The 20,864-nt window shown below is 45.7% G+C and overlaps 1 protein-coding gene across 1 annotated transcript in view; it reads right to left on the reverse strand.

Annotated features, from left to right (window-relative positions):
- The window catches only part of LOC133521900 (ankyrin repeat and fibronectin type-III domain-containing protein 1-like), a 69,434-nt gene continuing 48,570 nt past the window's right edge, over positions 1 to 20,864 (reverse strand). Inside the window, exons 6-15 of the mRNA XM_061857020.1 lie at positions 14,745 to 14,849; positions 14,368 to 14,513; positions 13,476 to 13,670; positions 12,376 to 12,562; positions 11,112 to 11,244; positions 10,236 to 10,371; positions 9,764 to 9,969; positions 8,481 to 8,626; positions 4,120 to 5,641; positions 1 to 3,124 (exon numbers count right to left, since the gene is read on the reverse strand). Coding sequence (XP_061713004.1) covers positions 2,789 to 3,124; positions 4,120 to 5,641; positions 8,481 to 8,626; positions 9,764 to 9,969; positions 10,236 to 10,371; positions 11,112 to 11,244; positions 12,376 to 12,562; positions 13,476 to 13,670; positions 14,368 to 14,513; positions 14,745 to 14,849 — 3,112 coding nt within the window. The 3' untranslated portion in view covers positions 1 to 2,788. The remainder of the gene's footprint in view (positions 3,125 to 4,119; positions 5,642 to 8,480; positions 8,627 to 9,763; positions 9,970 to 10,235; positions 10,372 to 11,111; positions 11,245 to 12,375; positions 12,563 to 13,475; positions 13,671 to 14,367; positions 14,514 to 14,744; positions 14,850 to 20,864) is intronic.

Genomic DNA, 20,864 nt, shown 5'->3' on the forward strand with positions numbered 1-20,864 from the left:
AAGATTTGAATTACATTTATTTTTGTGCATCACGTTAAATTCCAACTTGTCTAAGTTCTAACGTACACTCAGGACCTTAAAAAGTTCTTTATCAGTATTTTACGTAGTTTAATCACAAATATTATCTTAAATAAGATGAATTATATCCACCGGGGGGTCCGGGGGCAACAAAAAATTTCAACAACCAGGCAAAATAAACGGTTATGACATGTTTGATAACCAAAGATTATATCGATCGTTCTCTACGCGTGATTGCACATTTGTGCTTTATAATCTTTATATCAGAGAAAAGTCCATACTTATGCAAATTAAGCATAAGGACTCTTCTCTGAGGGAAAGCAATATTTATGGATAAGCGGACTGTTTCACATGGAGCGGCGCGTTTCGCTCTAGAAGTCGTACATTTGTCATTTAATGGAAACTTGCAGCCACAGCCGCAAAAGTGCAGGGCGACTTTATCAATGAATTCATTAATAATTTTTCCATACAATTTCGCAGCTCACTGTATAGCTGGGCGCACCGCAAAACATGTCGCAGAGGCTTGAAAGAATTAAAAAAATATGTTTAATATAAACCGAGTGCATGCGGCACTTTCAGCCCTTTCAGGGTAGAACTGCGGTTCTTCCAAAAAAAAAAACAATATTAATGAATAACAAGCTTTTCTTCCTTCATTTAGGTAGGGAATTAAGAAGTAAAATAAACAGACGTCAACGACGTCACGGTTTAAATCTGGTAAAGGACTTTCGATCTCAAGTGTACACATACCGCGACAGACGGGTGAATATAATAATCTAAAATAAATCTATTATATTTTCATAAGACATTTAAGTTAGGCTTCGTAGTTACAACAATTGCAATCCCTCTCTAAGTATGGCTCGAATCATTGATAATATTTAATTTATTTATATTATATCTATTTCACAATCTTTCATTACACATTTAGTATTGTACACAATGGCTAACTACAAAAATATACATTTCCCATAGAAACAAAACGTACCTACTTAGGTAGGTACTAATTTATTTTGAGTATTTATTCCATTATAGTTCTACAAATTGCTATGAAAATAAAACATATGGCTATATAAAATTAATAGTTAAAGAATACTTCGGTAGAGATCTATGGGTGAATTAGCCTACATATTTTCAAATCATTTTAGTACGATATCTTGCCTGATTTTTAATCAGATATTTTTGAAGTATTAGCATGGGTTACAAGTATTAAAATCATAAATTGATAGTTATTACCTACATATCGATTTGCATTTTTTGGTATCCACAAAAAAAACCTAAACCATTATCCAAAATTGCATTTGTTACTAAGTTCGAAAAGAACTAGAAGTTGTGTCTACGTACAGCAGACAAGATAAAACGATTAAAAATATAAAATAAATATCTTTACAAATATTGACGTACAGGCATCCACGTAATATCCCTTAAATATCGCACTATCATTCATTCTCAGAAATAAAAAAGACGTTTTATTTTTAAAAGTTAGTGGAAGTAAATATTATTCACATAAAAACTTCCAAATTAATAAAAAATAGATTATAATAATTTAACAACCGATAAACAAGCTGAGCGTCTTTAAAAAATCTAGATTCATATTACAAGACCTTGAAGTAGTTTTAAATTTCGATTTAGTAAATTAGTTTTCGATATTTTACTTACTGTGATTTAGGAGTTTGTGTCACAAAATATATATTCTTCACCCTGTTTTCCTACGTGATATGACTTCTATGTTTTTCAAATTAACCAGGCACTTCGATGTATAGTTATATTTATATTCAGAATTAAAAAGAGCAATTTGAGGTATGGATTCATAGTTATAATGATGGTACTCCCTACAGCATAGTTCCATTTTTCCGTCACTTTCGCACTTAAATACTTGTTAGAACGTGACAGGCATGGTGACAAATGATAAAGAACCGACTATCTTATTAGCCCTAATGGTGTAGATATAAATTTTTCAATAATTTAATTTAGTAAACTTTCGGTTTAAGTATTTTTTTTTTACATGAAATCTTGTCCACAAAATGAATGTTTATACTGCTGTCATTTTACTCTTCCTAATTCTGAATATAATTTAACTAACTTCCGACTATTTAAACTCTTTCTTTGGACTAGTCAGAAGTTAGCTGATAGTTCCAAACATTCCTTTGGTGTTTAGATGTAGGGTTATGTTATGAATTGTAACTTTAGTGTTGTTTGAAAATAAGTAATTTATGATACGTTCATCACAATTTTGACATTTATCAATAGGGTATTTATAGTGTGAATTCCAAAATAATGAGCACACATCACTACCCTAACTAGATTGAAGTCACAGAATCACACACTATTGTACCTTAAGTCCTAAATAATTAGATTTGTTAAGAGAACGACAAGAGATTGAAATCGATCTAAATCTGTAAGCTATAATTTGGCCAGCTATTCGTATCACTAGAAAAAATATATTCTCCCTTTCATTTGTGTGATGTTTGAAGGTATCCTTCTCTCGGCCAATTTCTAATGACACGGCCGGCCCAACTATATTTCGGAAAGCGACAAAACTACGCCTGTCTAGAACTAGGTGCGGAAAGTTTGATAGAAAGAGCGGTTATATCCCGTTACAGTGAGAAGCACCATAAATTCTGTAAACACACTAAAGTACTCACAACTTTTATTTACCTATCGTATTAAAGCATCAACAAAAATAATTGGCACCAGAAATCAACTTAAGACTATGAAATTATTTATTTAAAAATATAAAAGTCCATAGACACACTTTTTAAAACAAACAATGTTTTTAAATGAACGCCGGCTGCTTGGCAGAATGTTGGAGCGCCGCTAGCACATCATGCTTGAGCCGGACGTACAGTCTGCCTTTTCTCCACGGGTTTTGGAGTTGCAACGGTCTGAAGTCGTCCCGGAGGCACCTCTCCCGGGCTCCGATGACGGCCACGAGACAGAAGTCGTGCAGCTTGTCGGGGCCGTACACGGGGCCGGGCTTGCCCTTGAGCACGGCGGCCATGTTGAGCTGCTTCACCACCAGGTCGATGACCTCCCTAGCGGACGTGCGCGGCGTCACGTGCAGCTTCAGCGACGTGCCGGCCGCCAGACCGGTCTCGTACGCGGCAAATACCTGCAACAATGGGAAATGGTGAATAGAACCAGATTTGAACATAATAGAGCTGACAGAGACGATAGTGAAATAAGAAGTAAGCATAGAGTGCTTACTCTATACATCGGTTTTGGCACCAAAAACGCTTATTATTTTCGTAGTCGAGATGGCTCACAGCATCGAGTATCGATGGCAACAGCATCGAGTAGCGGAATTATCAGTATCGCTACTTGACACTAGATGTCCCGGGTGTCGCGACCGACGACATTGTATTTCTCAACAATTTACAACTAATATTACAAGCAGAAGGAGTTGAAAATATAAATAAGTTCCCGTTAAATCGGTTTAACAAAATAAACGTTTTGGTATCAAAATACACCAGTATGGAGTGAGCACTCTATGCTTACTTCTTATTTCCCTATGCGGAGACTATGAGAAAATACATGTGAAACTTCATGGTCTAGTATGGGATATTACGCAAAACTCGTCTTAGGGGCCGGGCGCCCCTACCAGATACTGAGGGCCTACCACGGAACACAAAAATCAAAATCTCGTTATCTGCCTCTCTATCACTCTTGCATATTCAAGCAATAAATAGGCCTAATTTTAGATTTTACGAGTTTCGCTGTAAAAAAACCGCCTTTATGCATCAATGTTATAGTGAAAATCACTCAAAAAACTGTTTTAAGGTATCTGCGAAGAAATTCAAAGGTGTATGTGAAGTCCCCAATCCGAATTGGGCTAGCGTGGGGACTATAGCCCGAGCCCTCTTGCACATGAGAGGAGGCCTGTGCCCAGCAGTGGGACGTATATAGGCTGAATTATTATTATTTATTTTAAGGTATAGTATGTATAAGTTACTCTATGGTGTGTGATGTGATAGTGCTGCTCTCTGGCGGCAGGACTTTGCAGTAATACTCCCTATACAAAACAAATGCAAGGCGATATTCACTAAATAGTCTTGAAAATGACAGGTGTAATTTTTGTGCGTTTGATTTAAAAGTGAAATAACTGACCTGCAGTATCCCCGGCTGGTCCGGCGGCCGCTCCTCGTCGCCGCTCCTGCTCTCGTCAGTCTTGGGAACCTTATTGTGATACTCCTCCTCCTGAGCCTCCAGCAACGTCTGTCGCTTCACACACGACCCAGACTTATTAGGGAACATATCCTGCCCGGTATCCGTAAATTCAACATCGGTGGACTTCACGTTAGTCATGCTTTTAGACGCGATCACGTGTTGAGCTCTATTTTTTAGTTGAGGACGGACTTTTAAAGGAATTGCTGTTGTTATAGGGCAGCTCTGGCTTTCGGAGTCGCTTGATAAGCTCTGAGCGGATTCAGAGGCGATACCTTTAGCTCTTACGCTGATCATGCTTCCAGGGTAGTAGCCTTTTACTGTGAGTAGGGGGCTGGAAGTTGTAGACATGCTCGCGTTAATACTGTTCGGTCTGGGTTTAGGCTCATTTTCTTGTAACACGAGGGTGTCTTCGCTTCGAGAAGGAGGCAGTCGATTGCTGCTGGTACTATGTGAGCTTGGGGATTTAACGTCGAATTGTGAATTGCTGCTCATGAAATTGTTACTCACGCTTGATTGCGTGTACTGAGAATCCGCGCTACCTTTTCTAGAGAAGTTTGATTCAGCGTTGAGATATTGCGAAGTGCTGAGGTTCAGAGTGGAGACGGAAGTTTGTCGAGGGGCGAGACTTAGTTGTTGTTCTGATTTGCTGAACTCTGGATGTAGATTTGCGTGATTTCCGTTGCCAGCCGGACCGGGCCAGGAGCCTCTCCCGGGGGAAGTTTTATTAATCTTGCCATCCCTTGATGGTATTTGTAGGAAGTCAACCTTCATGATGTTTTCGTTATTTTCCGCGTCGGAACCGTCGACGCTGGATTGCGAGGGCATTCTTTCTATGACGTATTTGAGCAATATGCCGGAGCTAGGGGCAGCTTTGTCTTTGTCTCTAGCGAAACCGATCAGATCCATGAGCCATCTTTCAGCTTTCCATATAGTGTTTAAATTATTTTGGAGTTCCTCTAGCTTGGTCAGCCGCTCTTTGGCCGTTTGAAGCTCTGTGCTAGAGAAAGCTTCTCGATGTGAATGGGCGGCTAAAGCGACGTCTAGCTCCAAAACGCAGCTAAGTTTAGAGTATTTGTTTAACATGTTAGTGTGATACGTCTGAAGATGTATCATCTCAAATGCTTGTATCGGTAAGCTGAGTAAATCGCCTTTCTGAAGCAATATTTCTTTTTGGCCGGGTACCGAGCATGCTTGTTCTGCCGGAGGACATAGCATGATGAAACTGACATCGCTATTTAGTTCTATGACCTCAAGGTCGTAGATTCGGTGGGTGATAGCAGTTTCTATGGAAATGTCCATTTCCTTGAACAGCCGACGGGAGGCGGACGCGATCTGGTCCAGAAACATCTCTTGAGATTCGGAAGGCCTCTCCTGGCTGCCCATGGCTACGAGAGCGGGGATCGCTTGCAGGTCCTCGGATGAAGGGTTGCCCGCTTGTGTTTTTAGGAAGTCCCATTCCTCACTGTAAGCAAAAACAAAATTTAATATACCTAGAGCAACTGAGCGATAAAAAAATACTTTCACTAACAGAAACGTTATTAATTACTATGCTGCAAGGGTGTTTTTCAGTTAAGAGGCGGGAGAAGCCAGGGAATTAGAATGCGCACCACCCCCACCGACGACTGCAGCTTCAGGTAGCCCAGGTACAGCCTCGGGCGGCGGACGGTGCCGCCGACATGTGGACAGTACTCACGCGGACACGTGCGGGTTGTCGCGCACGCGCGTGTGCGGCGGCACGTTGGGCGTGCGCGCGGGCGCCACGATGCGCACCACCTCCACCGACGACTGCAGCTTCAGGTAGCCCAGGTACAGCCTCGGGCGGCGGACGGTGCCGCCGACATGTGGACAGTACTCACGCGGACACGTGCGGGTTGTCGCGCACGCGCGTGTGCGGCGGCACGTTGGGCGTGCGCGCGGGCGCCACGATGCGCACCACCTCCACCGACGACTGCAGCTTCAGGTAGCCCAGGTACAGCCTCGGGCGGCGGACGGTGCCGCCGACATGTGGACAGTACTCACGCGGACACGTGCGGGTTGTCGCGCACGCGCGTGTGCGGCGGCACGTTGGGCGTGCGCGCGGGCGCCACGATGCGCACCACCTCCACCGACGACTGCAGCTTCAGGTAGCCCAGGTACAGCCTCGGGCGGCGGACGGTGCCGCCGACATGTGGACAGTACTCACGCGGACACGTGCGGGTTGTCGCGCACGCGCGTGTGCGGCGGCACGTTGGGCGTGCGCGCGGGCGCCACGATGCGCACCACCTCCACCGACGACTGCAGCTTCAGGTAGCCCAGGTACAGCCTCGGGCGGCGGACGGTGCCGCCGACATGTGGACAGTACTCACGCGGACACGTGCGGGTTGTCGCGCACGCGCGTGTGCGGCGGCACGTTGGGCGTGCGCGCGGGCGCCACGATGCGCACCACCTCCACCGACGACTGCAGCTTCAGGTAGCCCAGGTACAGCCTCGGGCGGCGGACGGTGCCGCCGACATGTGGACAGTACTCACGCGGACACGTGCGGGTTGTCGCGCACGCGCGTGTGCGGCGGCACGTTGGGCGTGCGCGCGGGCGCCACGATGCGCACCACCTCCACCGACGACTGCAGCTTCAGGTAGCCCAGGTACAGCCTCGGGCGGCGGACGGTGCCGCCGACATGTGGACAGTACTCACGCGGACACGTGCGGGTTGTCGCGCACGCGCGTGTGCGGCGGCACGTTGGGCGTGCGCGCGGGCGCCACGATGCGCACCACCTCCACCGACGACTGCAGCTTCAGGTAGCCCAGGTACAGCCTCGGGCGGCGGACGGTGCCGCCGACATGTGGACAGTACTCACGCGGACACGTGCGGGTTGTCGCGCACGCGCGTGTGCGGCGGCACGTTGGGCGTGCGCGCGGGCGCCACGATGCGCACCACCTCCACCGACGACTGCAGCTTCAGGTAGCCCAGGTACAGCCTCGGGCGGCGGACGGTGCCGCCGACATGTGGACAGTACTCACGCGGACACGTGCGGGTTGTCGCGCACGCGCGTGTGCGGCGGCACGTTGGGCGTGCGCGCGGGCGCCACGATGCGCACCACCTCCACCGACGACTGCAGCTTCAGGTAGCCCAGGTACAGCCTCGGGCGGCGGACGGTGCCGCCGACATGTGGACAGTACTCACGCGGACACGTGCGGGTTGTCGCGCACGCGCGTGTGCGGCGGCACGTTGGGCGTGCGCGCGGGCGCCACGATGCGCACCACCTCCACCGACGACTGCAGCTTCAGGTAGCCCAGGTACAGCCTCGGGCGGCGGACGGTGCCGCCGACATGTGGACAGTACTCACGCGGACACGTGCGGGTTGTCGCGCACGCGCGTGTGCGGCGGCACGTTGGGCGTGCGCGCGGGCGCCACGATGCGCACCACCTCCACCGACGACTGCAGCTTCAGGTAGCCCAGGTACAGCCTCGGGCGGCGGACGGTGCCGCCGACATGTGGACAGTACTCACGCGGACACGTGCGGGTTGTCGCGCACGCGCGTGTGCGGCGGCACGTTGGGCGTGCGCGCGGGCGCCACGATGCGCACCACCTCCACCGACGACTGCAGCTTCAGGTAGCCCAGGTACAGCCTCGGGCGGCGGACGGTGCCGCCGACATGTGGACAGTACTCACGCGGACACGTGCGGGTTGTCGCGCACGCGCGTGTGCGGCGGCACGTTGGGCGTGCGCGCGGGCGCCACGATGCGCACCACCTCCACCGACGACTGCAGCTTCAGGTAGCCCAGGTACAGCCTCGGGCGGCGGACGGTGCCGCCGACATGTGGACAGTACTCACGCGGACACGTGCGGGTTGTCGCGCACGCGCGTGTGCGGCGGCACGTTGGGCGTGCGCGCGGGCGCCACGATGCGCACCACCTCCACCGACGACTGCAGCTTCAGGTAGCCCAGGTACAGCCTCGGGCGGCGGACGGTGCCGCCGACATGTGGACAGTACTCACGCGGACACGTGCGGGTTGTCGCGCACGCGCGTGTGCGGCGGCACGTTGGGCGTGCGCGCGGGCGCCACGATGCGCACCACCTCCACCGACGACTGCAGCTTCAGGTAGCCCAGGTACAGCCTCGGGCGGCGGACGGTGCCGCCGACATGTGGACAGTACTCACGCGGACACGTGCGGGTTGTCGCGCACGCGCGTGTGCGGCGGCACGTTGGGCGTGCGCGCGGGCGCCACGATGCGCACCACCTCCACCGACGACTGCAGCTTCAGGTAGCCCAGGTACAGCCTCGGGCGGCGGACGGTGCCGCCGACATGTGGACAGTACTCACGCGGACACGTGCGGGTTGTCGCGCACGCGCGTGTGCGGCGGCACGTTGGGCGTGCGCGCGGGCGCCACGATGCGCACCACCTCCACCGACGACTGCAGCTTCAGGTAGCCCAGGTACAGGCCTCGCGGCAGCTGCACCCGCGACACCTGGCAAACATTACGTGATATGTTAACAACGTGTGACGTGTGCATCGGATTGTGCCCTCTCCGCTGTCACTGTCGACGTCGTGCCACAATATCCTAACAGATGGCGTGAGCAAGCTAGAATGTAGTTATATAGAGCGCTGCATCGCGCTTACGGAGTTTCGAATGTCAGTTGCTATATATACAACTTCTAACCAACTCTCAGTGGACTTCGGTCCCCAGGCATAACACCCGCCCGGAGAGAGTACTCTATATTGCCTCTCTACAAAGGAATCAGTGAAAGAGCTAGTTTGAGAGTCACTGCGAAGCTATTCGCAAATGGCGCGCTCATGACGCATTTGCCAAATCTGGATCTGGATGCATCTTAAAACAAAAACAGCACCATCACTTACCATCAGGTGTGATCGTGGTCAAACGCCTACCTATCCTCCATAAAAAAAAAAAGCGACATCAACACTACATCTAAGACGCAATTAGATCATCTAGTTCATAACATCATTATATCTGGTAGAGAATGTGACCCTTATTGCAACTCCATTGATGGATAATAGATTATTGATTAACACTGCGACGCTTGATATTCCTACTTCTCATCTGCTGATAAATAATTTAATGAGGCCACGAGATAGATAAACGACTCAATCGAATTCGCTTTACACTAGCTCAATATTCTTAAACTCCTATATTTATTCTTATTATCCTCGCTTAAACCGCAACATAGACTATGTAGCACTGGTGTCCCGCGTGAGCAGCAGTCACTTGAAGCATAGATACCGGGCCAGCAGAGGAGTTCAAGTCAGACATGGATATGACCAAGTCCTTTGTTAACCCGCTTAGCATTATTATCTGATAGTACACGATCTGCTCATATAAATCACTAGATCGCCAAGTGTTGTCCAAGTGCACTCGAAGTCTGAATACCGAAACCCTGCGAGAGTTCAGGGCGGAGACGGACTTGACGGACTTAAAGTTGTTCACGGGTATAGTTACCTGAAGATACGCGATCTGTTCACGCACATACTATTAGCTCTCCAAAAGAGCTCTCGCTTAACAGACGTCATCGAAGACTAGAAACTGATGCCCAATAGTTGAAGGCGGATACGGACTCTGTTCCTTTTTTGACCAGTTCAGCATAGTTACCTGATGGTACGCAATCTGTTCATGCACAGATGCCATTAGGAGCTCTCCAATAGTGTTGTCCTCGCTCAGCACTCGCCGCCGCAGCCTGGACACCGGCGCCCAGCGAGAGTTCAGGGCGGACACGGACTTGGCGGACTTCACGCTGTTCACGCAGGACAGCACCACGGTGCCGTGCGAGTCTCGCAGCGGTTTGTGGTATAATTGACCTGTCAAATAAACAAATATAGTCAGAATTTTACAGTCAGTACATTATTGTCAAGACAGGGAATGAAAGGATTTACTGGCTTGAGCATTAATTTTTAAGGGACGACGGAGGTAAGTAAAGAACAATCCTCAGAAGGAGAAAATCGAAATACGGAGTAGTAATGTTTAGATTTTTTGGTACCTAAGTCCCTATTCATCATTTTAACATATGTATTTGTTAGAAAGAGAGAAAATTTTACAGAGTTATGAATAAGGGGGTAATGTTTACCTAGATCCTGAATGCAGAGTGCGGACTGCATCTGCGCACACGCAGTAAGCAGCTTCAGTCGGAAGTGGATAGACGACGACGTGTGCTTCTCCATGTCGGAGCGAAGTGCCTTCACGTCGTCCCATGCACATGACACCTGAAAATATAAGAACATGAACGTGAAGTATTTCACATTATCATCACTCATTTTGAAAAGAAATTACTAGAGATAGAAAAGAATACTTCCAAAGGGGAAATATATCTGATCGCTATTACTGTTTCCCCAAAATGCGGAACACTATAAAAAGAAGTTTCGACTTGATTAAAACGACTACAAATCCTTAACGGAAAATGAATCACAAACAAATGAAACAGTAGATTCCGAATAGGTGGGGGATGGAATGTCCTACGTTTCCTCCCGTGGTGCCTATACTATTTTTCTGCTCGACGGATGCGAAAAGCGGCAACTTCGTTTAGTGCAGCGGGAGCAAAATTGACGCTTTCCGCCCGGAGGGCAGAAAAACTATTTTTGGCATTGGTGGGGTTTGCTCTTTGGACGCTCCAGTAGTTTTTTTTTATACTACGTCGGTTACTACAAGTCTACAACTAGGTATAACTTTATTCTTAATCTTGGCTATAGGTACAAATTATTCTTCAGCAATAACGTCTTATACAAATCGTTCGTTTATGACGAAGTCGCGGTTTCGTTCGTACGTGAAGGGTGAGGAAGTCTCAATTTACCTAGTTATGTTTTCCTTGGAACACAAGTTCAAATCAAAATGCTACATAACACAGTTTTTCAAAATGCTATCTATAGCATTATGATACCTATCTAAATATCCCCCCTCCCCCTCCTTCTATGATTGGGATGATGATGATTGAGAATTTCAGACATACCTTCATAAGCCAGTGGAAGTCTGTGTAGATACACGTAGGATAGGTCTCGTCGACCTCAATCACCGGTAGGAACTCTTCGCTAGTCACTAGCACCTTGTCTTCGTGGTACAGAATACATGCCAAATAGACGCCCCTGGAATGGTAGATGAACTTTATTTAGAGATTTGTTGGGCTAGAATTGTGAGAGGGCGGGTCGCTTGGACATATAGGCTATTTAAATAATCCGGAAACAGATGATCTTGCCATCATTGTCCTCCTCGCGTTGTCCCGGCATTTTGCCACGGTTCATGGGAGCCTGGGGTTCCCTTGGCAACTAATCCCAAGAATTGGTGTAGACACTAGTCTTTTCGAAAGCGACTGCCATCTGACCTTCCATTCCAACCCAGACGGTAAACTAGGCCTTATTGGTTTCCTCACGATGTTTTCCTTGACTGAAAGCGACTGGTAAATATCAAATAAAAAAAACTCATTTGTACGGGCCGGGGTTTGAACCCGCGATCTCCGGAGATCAAGTTACCGCTAGGCCACCAGCGCTTCTTAAACAAATGATCTTGTAATGAAAACAAAGGGGGACCCGCAAAATAGAAAAAGAAGCTCATAGTTAAAGCAAAGAAGATCATTACCATAACAAATTAATAAATCAGAATCGGCATCCGTCTGTTCCTCGAATGCCACTTATTATAGGTACCAATTATGCTAGGAGTACCCTGTCCGAGTGAGGCAAGGACATTTCGAACGCTCTGTATAGGGATCCTTTCTCAGTTTCTTATAATACTACGCTGTTCCCGGAAACGGTGTCCGACACACTAGTGCGTGAAGTCGTACCTTCTAAGATTCTTTTGGAACTTGCTGGCTGATCTTGTAATAAAAACAAAGGGGGACCCGCAAAATAGAAAAAGAAGTTCATAGTTCAAGCAAAGAAGATCATTACCATAACTAATTATTAAATCAGATCATCCTTCTGTTTCTCGAATGCCACTTATTAATGCCAGGAGTACCCTGTCTGAGTGAGGCAAGGACATTTCGAACGCTCTATATAGGGATCCTTTTTCAGTTTCTTATAATACTACGCTGTTCCCGGAAACGGTGTCGGACACACCAGGCCGCGTAGCCAACGTGCATATCGTTCACGCTCCGTAGCGTATCGTAGCCATCTCTCTCTATCACTCTTCCATATTAGTGCGACTGTGACAGTTACGTTTCGTTCGCCACGGAGCGTGAACGATATGCACGTCGGCTACGCGGCCAGGGCGGGAAGTCGTACCTTCTAAGATTCTTTTGGAACTTGCTGGCGGCCGTGAAGAGCTGGCGGATGGTGGCGGTCTTCTTGCGCGGCAGGCGGGGCGGCGCGGCGCCGGGCCGCGCGCGCGCGCCGGCCGCCGCCGCCGCCAGCGCCTCCAGCGCCTCCAGCGCCGGCCCGCGCGCCGCGCGCGTCGACACGTCGCGCCAACCTGACATGCGACCAAATTCACATCGCTTAGAACGCACTTCGATTCATTTCTTGCGGTATCAGTCTTGTAAGTGCGTGCGCTTATGAAGCATACCGAACGTTGGGTCAGCCGCATTCGAGGGAAGCCCGTGCTGTCAAACTGGTCTAACTTGACAGACATTCAGACGTACTCTCAGAGTAAACAACAGTTGAAGCGTTATGCCGAACGTTTCACTTTTTGCGGTTCTGAAACCGCAAGATATTAATCGGAGTGCGTTTTATGCCTTAGAATTAGGAACGATCTACGAAAAAATATTCGAGAGAATTTGCTAGAAGCTGACGTACGCTGACCATCATAAATTCAGTTTTACCAATAGGTATATATGGGTAGCGACAAACGCTTCACCCCAGCATTGACAATCATGGATTCAAAATCACTTAATCCTTTTTTATAGTTAAGGCGCAATTCAAAACTTCTTCGTATTTTCATTAACGTGTCAGCAATGGTCTACTTACGAAACATACAATTTAGCGAACGTTTTAGTGGTAACCTGCATGATGACAGACGATTTGATACGACCGACCCTTAATGTTTCCATAAGTCACTGTCGGTATATGACATGACTGCGCGAAGTAATCCTGGGAAGTTGTCTATCTCTCTTCTTATCTGTTTGGTTGTATCTAACTTACTTCTAGGCAGTGTTGACCGGACATGAATTGCAATTGACAATAAACTATTACACATTGAACCGTAAACCGTAACAGACTGTGACAGTTTACGGTTTTTGTAATGCTAAATGGTCAATTGCATTAACGTCTCGGCCAACACTACTTCTAGGCACCACGCTTCTTGCAATAAAGCAGGCACCGCACCGGTGAAGTGTATACTGTGTCCCTCGTCTCTATTCTTATATTTATGTCTCTATCTAACTTACTGCTAGGCACAACGCTTCGTGGAGTAGAGCAGGCGGGCGCGCCCCAGCCGCGCAGGTTTCCGGCGGCGGCGCGGAAGAAGTAACGCCGACCGCGAGTCAGTCCCGCCGCCAGGACCCGTGTGGCTCCGTGCACGGCGCAGGGGACCTCGCGGGTGCCGCACACGTTGGAGAAGTCGGCGCGGGATGACCATTCCACTGTAACATTTAAAAGATCGGTTATCTCTTGATGCAAAAAAATTAGGTGTGAACACCGCTTACGTCGCTGTTGAGTAAACACTTTATGAAAGTCGAGGAAATATTTTCACGCAAATAATTAAATTAATATTGAAAATTTTTAGTAAATCTCTACGTCAGGTAGCCTAACAGAGCCTGCCATCCGTGGAATAGGCGTCTGAATATTGGTATGAGAGGGTGCTCTCAAGCCAGATTGGGGTCATAAGGGTAAGCCTAAGTAGACTAGGCGTCCAAATAATATTATTGAACTATCTTTGCTTTTGGTGGTTGGGAGGTTGCTCGCACGACGGTCTGGGGTATCTCAGCCATACGGCGACTGAGTGCACACCGCACCCTTCCAAGTCGGGAACTTGCACACACACACAGGGCCTGCCATCCGTGGACTGGGCGTCTGAATATTGTGCAATTATCTTTGTATTTGCAGATGCTGGCTATTCGTACGTCACTTTAGTGACCCGCGACGACGACGGAGTGTGCGCTGCACACTTTCGGAAATGTCCTGACTTGGGTCAGGAGGCACCCATAGAACCTGCCATCAGTGGACCAGGCGTCTATTGTAGGTACAGTGGACATTTGTATTTGGTGATGGGTTGCTCGTTGGTTGGTCTGCTACCCGTGGTCTAAACAGACGTCTAGATTTTCTACATTATTGTATTACCTTTGTATTTGGTGATAGGAGGCTGTTCTCGCGTCAGTCTGGGGTCTCTCAGCCGTACCGAGACAGAGTGGGCACCGCACACTTCCAAGTCAGGAGGAGCTGGCGCCGCCGGCACCCGTAGAGCCTGCCATCCGTGGAGTAGACGTCTGGAATATAATAAAAAAGTTAAACCACAGACAATCTTACATGGCTTTTCATTTAACAGACCATGAAGTAGGTAATAAGATCAAGATGGCGGAGCTTGTTGTAATTCTGATTTTCATATGTAGGCGCTCAGCTGCTTCGTATCTTTTGAATATAATACGTTGATGTGTAAGTAAGAAAAATATTTCGTCAACGTATTTTCGGGCCATCCTGAAATACGTTTTTTTGCTTACTTGAGCGTCCTCACTCTCCGCTCCCAATGTTGCGCCTGCTTGTCTTTCTCAGAGCCCGCGCCGCCCGCGCACCCTGTTGTGTCCACCTGCTTGCCCGCAGATGACCTGGAAACAGAATCTACATTAAGTCCTTACGGCCTGAGTGGACGCTCGAAGCGGAGCGTTCGGCGGGGCGTGCAGCGTGGCGTCGGGCTCACAAGTGATGTGAGCAGCGTGAACTAAGGCCGCTCCTATACGTTTGCATTTGTTTCACATGCACGCCGCACGCCCCGCCCCGCTGCACGCCCAACTCGAGCGTCCAACTCAGGCCTTACACTAAGTCGAAGGTCTAAGGTTTTTTATTGTTCGACTTGTGCTTATTCATTGTCATGACATGACGGTAACTATTCATTGGTGAATGGTCCGTCCGCCTGACCTTTCACCGATTTGACCAGAATAAAGTGTGTATATTCATAGAAATTTGATATTAATAATGACATTACCACACTTTATCATTGCTGTACATGCTGGGTGGATGTGACCATTGTGGATGGTCCGGCTTTATTAAACGGTAGATTAGGAGAAAATGGGTAGGTAGGTATGCTGGACCAGCATTGCTATCGCTGTATCAAGGACGCATCCACGTCGGATAAAAGTGCTCTAAGGAAACCTAAATAGAATATACACCGTGGGCTCGAGTAACCTGACAGATTTTGACTACGCATTCCTGACTTAGTGACGAATCGCGAAATGGACGAAATGCGGAGTGACAAATCGCGAAATGGACGAACTGCTTATTGACGAATCACGAAATGGACGAACTGCGTAGTAGACGAATGGACGAACTGCGTATTGAACGTACGGCTAACAAATATTTTTCTGCATACTACACGTTGTTTATTTTTACATCTTGACGGAAAAAACATCACAACGAAAAAGAAAAGTTATTTCTTTATTTGCAGACAAAATTGCGAGTTTCCATTAATACTTTAATATCTGTCAGTAGGTACTTATGTCTAAATCAAATCACATATTGGCAGCGATGCAGCCAAAAAGTCGTTTGTAACTAAGTTATTGACGAAACCATTTTTCACATTCATTATCTCTAAAAACTCCGTTTTTAAAAACTTTGCATGATATTTCAGTCTAAATGCGGTCAAGAATACACATTTAAAATCTGCCGGGTTATTCGAGCCCACGTTGTACGATGTAGCTACTGTAGTAAACTATGGTTAATTCGATACAGCTAAATGAAATGTTCAGCTCCAGTCGTTCCTTTTCAACTGAAAACCAAAACGTGTCTAAACTTATCAAACACTGTTAACGACTGACCGAACCAAATCAACTATTGACCTCTCTACCGAGACAACCCAAAACGACGTATCAGAGTATAATCAGTATGGCTAATACGACATTTTGGTATTGGGAAGACAGCATTGCTACGCAATCAAACTGTCCAAGTGTAAATTTGTCCGAGTACCTACATTATGTGTACAATTTAGTTAGATCGATTCGATTAGTAGAGGAGAGATTAAAACTATGTTCACAGGAATCTGCGGAAGTTTTGGTTAAGGTTAGTTTACAGTTAGAACATGAAAACCATGGTTTGAACAAGCAATGGGTGCGCAAATTTGGATATATAGATATAGCGCGGGGGCAAGCGGAGTCATGCTTCCTGGGACTTCGTGTTTGAATAGTTCAAATCTAACTGTAGGTAATCTATTTTAAAATGTTTCCTACATTTAAATAGTAGGAGTTAACCTTAACTACTCGAAGGTGGGACCTGATCATGTCACTTTTAATATTACGGTGAAATAGTCCTACTACGATAGTTTGTATGTACAGTCAGTTGCAGAGAAAAGGTACCACCCCTGCATAGAAATTTGTATCCTAATACAATACAATGTACGGAATGGATGTTTTGTTTGTAAACTTTTTACGTTGGCAATCATGTCTTGTTAAAAGTTGACAGAGAGAAAAGATAAAATGTTTATTGATCTAAAAATGTTAATTGTTGTATTAATGTTGATAATTATGTTTAAAATGTTAATGTTAATTGAATGCACCCGGTCGCTATGTATCCGAAAAGTACAATTTGGGATTATGAAAATTATTGGTCAGCGCGTCTTTTGCTGACAAGCCGCACGAGGCGGATGATACACGTGTTAAGGGGCCCACTGATAACCAGGCCTGTCAGTTATTTGCAAGAGCTGACAATCGCGAATAACTGACAGGCAGATATCTAGCGGGCCCCTTTAAGATGCGTTACCGAACATAATTATACCTGGTAAAATATTTGACACACAAGATACTTTTTACTCTCACTCGAAAATGTCCCGGCTACAATTGGATTTGGTCCAGGATAACGAATTTTATAACAACGAAGTAGCAGGCAAAAGGTGTTATAAACGTTGTGTAAACCTATTTAAGAATGTAGTGTGAGCGTAGTAAATATGGTTTCCGGTTCCTAATTCATCCTCAAAGGAATTCCGTTTAGAAGTAATTCTGTAATTGAGTTGTATTTGCCTTCCTGTCTCCTCTTACAGTAATATTTACTTAAAATATACTAGGAGAGAGTTTTCCGTACGTCGACAGGATGTAAGATAATAATTTGTGTAAATGAATAGTTTGGTGCCTAATTAATTTAGAATTTACGGCCATTTAGATTAGTAGAGTAAACGATAGAGGAGAGGTTTAGAAACCTTTCGCTTACCTTCTTAGCGACCTATGGGGACTGCTCGCGATACAGCACACGGATATATTGCGCATATTCAAATAGCCACATAAAGGGTACGATTCATTCAAACCTGTGCAATCATGAATATCGCAACGATAAATCGCCATTGTATGGCTCTTTGCGATCAACGATTTGATTTTTGTGTCATTTTTGACGCATGCACTGCATCCCTTGATCGAGCATCGATCGTAATGACCAGCGATTGATAATAAACATAGATGACGAACTAGCTCTGCAAAATGACCCCACACATATTGTGCCGAAGCGGGCGGGGCGTCAACTTTGTGCCGCGGAGCTATTTAGTTCGCAAATGGCGGCCCGTTGTCACAGTCGTAGTAAGAAGTATTAAAATTATATCTTTAATAAAAGAAATATGCCTTATTGTGCGGATAAATGATGTGCTAGTAGTTCCAACAAACACTGGAAACAATATGGGATTACTTTTCACGTATAGTTTAGCTAGGATCATATTATTTTGATTTCTCTTGATCACAACAGGCTTTATATGGGGATGATGTTATGCATTTTAAACAATCGTTGATATTAAGAAACTTTCATTTTAAATTTGTTCAGGTTGTTATTTTGACAATTTAAATTCGTGATAGTAAATACGAATCGTCGTTGTAGGTGGCGCTTTTTTATGTGTAGGTACATTTTCACTAAGTAAAGTAAAGATCTCGCTGCTATTTATAACTTTTCGTTAAATTCGCGGAAGGCTGGACCGATTTGGCTAATTTTGGTATTGCAATATTTCTAGGTCCAGGGACGGTTTGAATGGTGAAAAAATATGGAAAGAATGCAAGTGTGGGTGTTAAACCTACGTGGATCGTAAATAATAATGCACGCACTTAATAAACAATATGTAATGTTTGAATGGTGAAAAAATATGGAAAGAATGCAAGTGTGGGTGTTAAACCTACGTGGATCGTAAATAATAATGCACGCACTTAATAAACAATGTGTAATGTTCGAAATACAGTTAAAAAGTTATTATTATTTAAGTTAGTATTAAACACAAGCGGTTAGCACAGGCACATACAGTTCACCGAAACACTAGTTAGGTTCATGCACCATACCATTTATATTAGTCCGTGAATCCATAGGTTAGTATCACGATAAGCTACTAGTCAAGTACGCGGATAGGATTTAACTGACGTTGACGTACCTACTGACAGATATTAAACGGTTGACGATGTGCGAGCGATCGATTCCGTGACGTAAGTAACACTGATGACAGACGCGGGCGCCGGGCGGCGCGGCGCACGCGTTACCGACGGTCTAGCAACGGTTGCCAGCCCGCGCGCCGCCATGTTGTCGGCTGTCGTGAGTGGGTCCACCCGAAAAAGGTTTTGTGACTCTGTTTTGTTTGCGTACTTTGATGTGGAGTAGGCCCCACAAAGAAAATAGTAAAAACAATAATGATATTTTCCCATTCCCATACAAACTGTTCCTACGACGACGTGTTCAATACGAATTTCTGCATGAACGATACAATGTATTAATTGGTTCGGAGGCTTAATTCCCTTTAAACACGTGCGACAAACGAACAAATAATAAGCCTATATATATTTACTCTTTAAAATAAAATAACAAATTATCATACAAAATATAGCATTTAAAACGTTCTATATCGCATGAAACCGTCTACGTGGAGTTGGTTTCCATTGTCATGTATTTTCAAGTGTCAATGCTACAGCCAATCACAGCGCCTTATTTTATAAAACACCAATCGTAGTTTGGGTGGTTTAAATTGACTAATCATGGTCAAACGCAGTTTCGTCGTTGAAAACAAGACGTCAACATCGACGAGTTGCAATTGGTCCGTTATGAGTACTGCGTGTTTTAATAGTGGGGCCACTTTTACGCTGATATTTTGTTTGAGATTAGTCTTCTATGTTTTTTTCGTTCGCTGGTAATGACCAACTGCTCCGTGTATGAGCGCTGCATCTGCATCCCTCGATCGCGCACCGATCGTAACGACCAATTGCTCCGTGTATGGTTAGCGATTTCGAAGCGACTGATCGTGCACGATTCTCGTCAAATTGATCGAAGCGATTAATCGTACCGTGAGTGAACGAAAGTACAGTTTACTAACGTGTGCACTTTTCCTATTTGCCTATTATCCGTTACCTACTATCTCCGATCTACGTTAGAACATAGTTTAGGACGTTAGGTCTAGCAGTGTCAAGCCACGATTGTAGTGATATCCTCTACGATACCTAATGTACCTATATTACACCACACCACGATATCTGAGACCGTTGGTACTTCTTAAACATCATTCTGCAGAATATTTTATTAAGTTTTAGTCTGAAGATCAACTTGTAACCTAACCCCTCTACCAAACTTTCATTAGAGGGACCATAGTAATAGTGGCAATGACAGTAGGTACTTAACCAATCCCCGATAAGAATGAAGGTTCGACATTCAACTCAGATACAATGGCTGCTGCGTACCTAACAACCATAAAGTAATTCAAGTGTTTGATAGGAACTCGAGTCTTTTGAGTCTAAATTTGAATCACTCAACTCTATAACGAGACTCTATGCTAAAAAACTTCCGAATCTTTTAAGTGCCGAGTCGAGTCCTTTATTGAGTCTTTTCCTACTCCTCTACTGTTATCTGTCATTTATGCATTCATTATCACGAATATAAGAACATACATAAAAGGTTTCAAGAAAAGTCTATATTGTCTATTCCTCATAAAAGCTCTTGTGCTTTTAATCGCTATAACGTTACTGCGATTAATGGCTACCAACCTAACAAAACCAAAACGAATACAGTTTTAAACTAAGTGCATTGCTGCCAACTTACAAAATATTCATTTGGTTGCATAGTAAAAATAATTACTTCATAAGTCAGAAACACGCATGTGACACCCGTAATATAGCAACCCCCATAGACTACGAAGACCGCTTAGCGTTGCTTGTTAGTCTCCGTAGGCTACGGTGGCCAAAATTGAGAAAAAATTGTCCAAAAATTTAATTTAGCAAGTAGCAAGTACCAGGGCCTCATGAGTTACGAGGTGTCGCTGACCGGCCGGCCGCGGCCCGGGGCGAGCTGGGCGCGTAACAATAGGTATGTTCGCGCGTCTTGGCTATATACTTTTGCTTTGTTTACCTAAAGTAAGATTTATTTTTGTTGACTCGTAGGAAAAATATTGTATGCAACTCACGCCACTCGCCTTTTTTGACCCTTCTTATACAACTGTTGCATAAAATACTATTAAAGCGCAACTCAAAAGGACTCTAGCCTCCGAATAAAGACTCCGTCAATAATTTTGTAGTTTTTATCTAAATAAGTAATAGTAGCAGTAAAGAGAATAAGCGATACTGTATGGAGTGTGGCTTTTTTCGTAAACAAGATGAAAGTTCCTTAAAAAGGACTCAAGTCTCTACAAGACT

The sequence above is a fragment of the Cydia pomonella genome, chromosome 10 (assembly GCF_033807575.1).
Source record: "Cydia pomonella isolate Wapato2018A chromosome 10, ilCydPomo1, whole genome shotgun sequence".
NCBI lineage: Eukaryota > Metazoa > Arthropoda > Insecta > Lepidoptera > Tortricidae > Cydia > Cydia pomonella.